The sequence below is a fragment of the Sinocyclocheilus rhinocerous genome, unplaced genomic scaffold, assembly GCF_001515625.1.
Source record: "Sinocyclocheilus rhinocerous isolate Xijiao unplaced genomic scaffold, SAMN03320098_v1.1 scaffold2742, whole genome shotgun sequence".
In the NCBI taxonomy this organism is placed as follows: domain Eukaryota; kingdom Metazoa; phylum Chordata; class Actinopteri; order Cypriniformes; family Cyprinidae; genus Sinocyclocheilus; species Sinocyclocheilus rhinocerous.
Genome location: NW_015661490.1, coordinates 17,746 through 23,852, shown reverse-complemented (window position 1 = coordinate 23,852; position 6,107 = coordinate 17,746). Strand labels below are relative to the sequence as shown.

General features: G+C 33.7%; 1 protein-coding gene across 1 annotated transcript in view; it reads right to left on the bottom strand.

Moving 5' to 3' along the window:
- Positions 1–6,107, bottom strand: part of LOC107726352 (sodium channel protein type 4 subunit alpha-like) — a 41,593-nt gene that overhangs the window by 31,598 nt on the left and 3,888 nt on the right. Inside the window, exon 2 of the mRNA XM_016535896.1 lies at positions 362–480. Coding sequence (XP_016391382.1) covers positions 362–480 — 119 coding nt within the window. The remainder of the gene's footprint in view (positions 1–361; positions 481–6,107) is intronic.

The window sequence follows — 6,107 nt, the reverse complement described above, 5'->3', positions numbered from 1 at the left end:
TATATATATATATATATATATGTATGTATGTATATAAAAAGTGTAATTTATATAATTATTGTGGAATGGATGGCTCAAATAACCTGGAGAGAAATGTCTGGCTTTGATTGTAGACTTTCTCCATTTGCTCTCCATGTATTCTCATTGCTGAGACTAGCAAGATAATTTGTGTTTTTCTGAGCCAGTTATTTCATGCATTATTGTTTCTTGCTGAATATTTCAGCTCTTGACTTCAAAAATGCAAAATATATTTCAACAAAGCCTCAGAAATCCTGTAATATTCGTATATAAACGCTCATTCACAATCAGTGCAGACGTGCAGAACTCAGCATGTCACCTTCAGCGGCAGCAGAAAGGATATGAGTGTACTAAAATCCTTATTGATGCTCTTCTAACGAGATGAAAAGGGCTAAAAATATAGAGTGCAGACGTGGCACTAAACCGGAAGATGGCCTTCCCTTTGTTCAGTACTATAAAAGTCTGTTGAGAAAGAAGAGAAAGGTTAGTTAGCGCGACAAAAACTCAGCAGTGACATTTAATATCAAACACCACGTGAACCTCAAACATTTCTGAAACACGAGCGGGAGGAATTTCTGAAAATGGCTTATTGAACCATATGCACAATATGCTCCTGTTTCAGAAATGATGCCCAATATGATGCCCGCTTCTGTAAATGTATATTTGCAACACATTTCTGGAGGACATAAAGGTGAAAATGAGTTTGGTTGTACAGCTCGGTGAAAATTTCAAAAGAAGTCTTTCATGCTCACCAAAGACTGCATTTATTTGATCAAAATCAGTGTAAAAATAGATGGATGGATAAATAAAATATATACATAAAATAACTAACTAAATAAATAAAATGTTGATTAAAATCATAAATAGTAAATTATTAAATTTTGATCGAATAAAATTTGAATAAAATAGATAAGTAATAATAATTAGATTTAAAATAAATTAATAGATTAACATAATAAATAAATAATTAAAGAAAATTCTATATGAAAATAAATTCGAAAAATTAAAATAAAGTACCATAATACAAAAACTGAGAATAAAATTTAAAAAATAATTGTTTTAACATTTTTATTTAGTGATTTTATTCTCATTTTTAATATTTATTTTATATATGTTTCAAATAAATAATAATAATTAAAATAAAATAATGCAATAAATAATACAATTTAGAATAACAAATAATAAAAAGAATAAAACAATAAACAATAAAATATTAGATTTTGAATAAATAGATTTTTAAAAAATAAAATAAAAAGTTCGATTTTAAATAAATAAATAATCATTTAAAAATCATATTACCACAATATTATTATTATAATAATATGAAATATCATTACAATTCGAAATAACTCTTTTCTATTTTAATATATTTTAAAATATAATTGATTCCTGTATTGGCAAAGCTGAATTTCAGTCTTCAATGTCACATGATCCTTCAGAAATCATTCTAACACATTTGCTACATTTGCTACATCTGATACGTTTGTTTGCTCAGGATTCTGTGATGAATAGAATGTTCACAAACAGCACTTGTTTGAAATCTAAATCTTCTGTTACATTATCAGTGTAACACCTTTGATCATTCGAATGCATCTATACTGAATAAAACAGTTTTTTGGTGATAAGAGCATATAAATGCATTGTTGGAACAAACTGTAATTATAATGATAAAGCAGGACGCGATGCTCGGAGTGCAAACAACAGGCAAATACATTACTATGGGCTCAGCGGGAGGACCGGCGCTCTCGGGGGACTCCCGTCTGTCGCGGGAGAGCGGCACAAACACACCTCACGGTTGCCCAGGATTCATGGCCCCCTCGCAGAGCTCCCCGTCACATAAATAATGGCAGAATAATTGCAGGCGGACAGCATCAGTGTCAGCGTGTTTTACAGCTCCAGCAGGAGCCGCTCTCTTGGCCTTTGTAACCTCTGCAAATAGCTGGCTTTCTCCGACCCTTGTGTGCTCTATTCTTACGTAACATCTAGGTCAAGTTTGCCTGTGTTTGTTTCCACTTTCCTCACATTTCCTCTGGGATATCATCTGCCAACTGCAGGTCCACATGAGCGGATCTGGAGAGGGCAGAGGGAAATCCAAGCCAAACGCTGAGAAGTAAATACATGCACAACACATCCACCACCAATAGTTCAGTCAGAAATGAAACGTCTGTCATCATCTGTGCTCAAAACGCAAAGCCAGTTATCCAGTAGACTTGCCAAGCTTCGAATGAGATTTGAGGCCTAAGGCTAAAAGCGAGGTTTGAAGAGAACGAGCTCAAAGCTATCATATGAATTCAGAAGACTTGTAATATAGTGCACTAGTGGTTTAAAAGACGACTGATATTTATATAACTAAATTTGAACTGAATTATCATCTGTAGAGCTGCTTTACAGGCAAAATCGAATTTGATTCATGACTGATGAACTTTACAATAATATATAATAAAAATTTGATTTAAAACAAACAAATAAAATCATTATTTAAAAAAAATAAATGTATAAATTATTAATAATAAATTATGAAATATTATTATCATTTAATATAGCTGTTTTCTATGTGAATATCTGTTAAAATGTAATTTATTCCTGTGACCAAATCTACATTTTCAGCTTCATCGATCAATGATCCTTCATTCTAATTCATTTGCTACATTTGAAATAATTTGATGCATTTGAAAGCTTTTATTTGAAACAGAAATCTTTTGTTACATTATAAATGTCATTTCTGATCAATTGAAATTTGATTTTGTTTCCCGCTTGATCATTTTTACAACATTAACAATCTTATTGAACTGAACTGAATCAACATTGAACTGAATTGCTCTGAATGACACTATTGTCGTCTTTAGCTGAAACTGAAACTAACTTCCAAATTAATCAACTTTGCAGCCTTGAACTGAGTTGAATCAACACTTAACTCAATCATTTAGAGCTGCTTTCCAGTTGAAATTGAATTTGTTTCAGTTGTGATATGGAGCACCAAACCTGCAGAAATGATCAATAAATACATCTAATAATAAGAAAAGAATTACAGAAAAAATGACTTGTAATAAAATTTAGTCCTAAGTACATTTTTGTATTACTATTAATTATTTTCTGTATTTATTTTTAGATTTTTTTCAACTTATTCTTTCATTTTTTATTTATTTTACAGATATGTATGTGTTAATTTATATTTATATCAAAACCCCTTTGGTGTTTTGTAACATCATACACTCTCAGAAAAAAAGGTACAAGAGCTGTCCTTTGCAAAAGCTGTTATGCACCATTTAGGCACAAATATGTACTTTTAAGGTACTAAGCTTTAGAGCTAAATGTGACCCTGGAGCACAAAAGCAGTGTTAAGTCACTGGGGTATATTTGTAGCAATAGCCAAAAATACATTGTATGAGTCAAAATGATTGATTTTTCTTTTATGCCAAAAATCATTAGGATATTAAGTAAAGATCATGCTCCATGAAGATAGTTTGTAAATTTTCTACCGTAAATATCTCAAAACTTAATTTTTGATTAGTAATATGCATTGCTAAGAACTTCATTTGAACAACTTTAAAGATGATTTTCTCAATATTTAGATTTTTTTGCACCCTCAGATTCCAGATTTTCAAATAGTTGTATCTCAGCCAAATATTGTCCTATCCTAACAAACCATACATCAATGGAAAGCTTATTTATTCAGCTTTCAGTTGATGTATAAATCTCAATTTCGAAAAATTTACCCTTATGCCTGGTATTGTGCTCCAGGGTCACAAATAAGGTACAAAAGTGCACCTTTTGAAAAGATACTGCCCCAGTGACAGCTTTTGTACCTTTTTTTCCTGAGTACACTATACTGTAGTGAGTAAATGACAGCAGTTTTATACCGAGTGAATGAAGTCCAGTGGAACGCTTCTCTTCTTCTGAATGTGCTTTATCACTCACAGAGCTCGACGGTGTCAACAAGCGCACTTAATACACTGACAAACCAGAGAAGTGTGAGAAATATAGCGATCATTTTTCACCAGACCAGTCCATGATACGCTAAAGTCAAACCAGCAATGTTATGAGCCCAGATTAGTTTACAATTATGAACATTATTAAATTACTAACGCCTGCGATTTCATTGATAGAAGTGTTTATTGTCTGGATGTGGCTGTTATGTAAGGATGCTAAGCTAATCCCATCCGAACAGGGTTTAAGACATAATATTTCATTTTCTGAAAATGAGTGTCGGCTTGCAAAAATATCAAAGGACGAGGCCTTTAATAGAAGGAGTCCTGTTAAGTGTCAATTCATCTTTCTTAGCATTAGCCACCGGCTTAGAAAAGCCTAAACAGCGCACATTTCCTCGACATTTAAAGAGTTGAGTCTAAACTTTTCGCTGAAATCCATAGAAATGGAGATTTGTGTGCTTGTGAAAGCCAGCGCAGCAGCGGTGGCATTAACAGCGGCTCACTGACTCATGCTATTCATCTGTCTGTATTCCTGCAGCGCAAACACATCCGCTGCCCTTTACTGACGCTCGTTGTTTGCTTCTGGTTTTTTGCTCATATTTAAACCCTTCGGACCAAGTGTAATGTGGTGTTTGGGTTTTGTCATGTTCATGTTTTCATGTCTTTTATTTTGTAATTGTTTTATGCTGTTTGTGTCATGCTTCCCTGCCCTCATGTAGTCATGCCATTGGTTCCTCTGTTCATTGTGTCATGTTCTGATTGGTTGTCTTAGTCATGTGTCTTGTTCCCCATTGGTTTGTTCTTGTCATGTGACCCTCTTGTCTACTATAAGTAGCCCTCATGTTGCCATTGTCTTTCGTTGTGTTTTGATGTTGTAACCTGCTGTCGGTGAGTCTAGTCTGTTCAAAGTCTGTTCATGTCAAGTCAAGTCTGTTCATGCCTCGTCAAGTCTGTTCATGCCACGTCAAGTCTGTTCATGCCACGTCAAGTTAAGTCTGTTCATGTCAAGTCAAGTCTGTTCAAGTCAAGTCTGTGTATCTAGTCTTCGTCTTGTTTGGATTATGTTTGAATCACTCTGTAAATAAACTGCACTTGGGTTCTCACTTCAACTCTCCTTCAGTGGACTGGATTCGTTACACCAAGGTAGAGAACTGGGATGTTTCTGATCTCAAACGTCTGTGAATATGCAGGTAAAAATGTACAGATAAACCACTGAAAAACACAAAAATATGTTCCTAAAAGTACCTTACGCTGCCTCATTTGCAGTGTTGAGAAGGTTACTTTGGAAATGTAACAGATTACAAGTTAGCCTATTTAAAATGTAATAGTAGTGTAACTTTTTCAATTACTTTATTAAAGTAATGTAACTTTTCTAAATTTCATTTTCAAACATTTACACCATGCAGGGTTAACCTTACAGTAGTGCTGTACTTGAATTAAGATGATCACATTTGAACACATCCACCACAAAATCAGACTTTAGTACCGCCTTTTACTTTGAGATTGATCTGAAGTTCAATGCAGATTTAAAATCATAAGAAATAGTTTACTGATACTGTTTTTGAAACCAAATCTTTGCATAACTACAGGAAACACTGCATCTAACAATGGTTTGGAAAAAAAGTTAGTTAAAAATAATAATAAATAAAAGCATATACATCAACTCAAATACGGTTATCTAATAAGCATGTGTCCTATTCTGTGTACTAAACTCCTGAAACATTGGTGTCTTTTTGAAACATTGGTGTCTCTTTGTATATGATATGATGATAGTTTTCTTCAAAATAAGTAAAATACTCATGAAGTGACTCTTCATGATCTCTAGCAGTTCTAGAGATTATGTTTATGTGTTCATGTACTCATATATTGAGGCGGCAGAGGCTGAAAACACCGTGAGCTTCAGTAGGCCTATGTGTAGTAAATGAAACCGCATGTCTGCACCATTAATTTCCACGAGGGGCGGACTGGGAAAAACAATTCAGGCCGGGAAATCTCACACTCGTACACCCACAACATATTCTGAAACATGGACAACCCTATTTTTTTGTATGGACCTCACATAAAAAAAGGTTTAAATCCTTAGGTCGGGGACATGCAAAATAATTAAAAGTTCTCTCTTGAACTGCACCTTCACTTCCATTTTTCTTTTCAGTCTCTTTA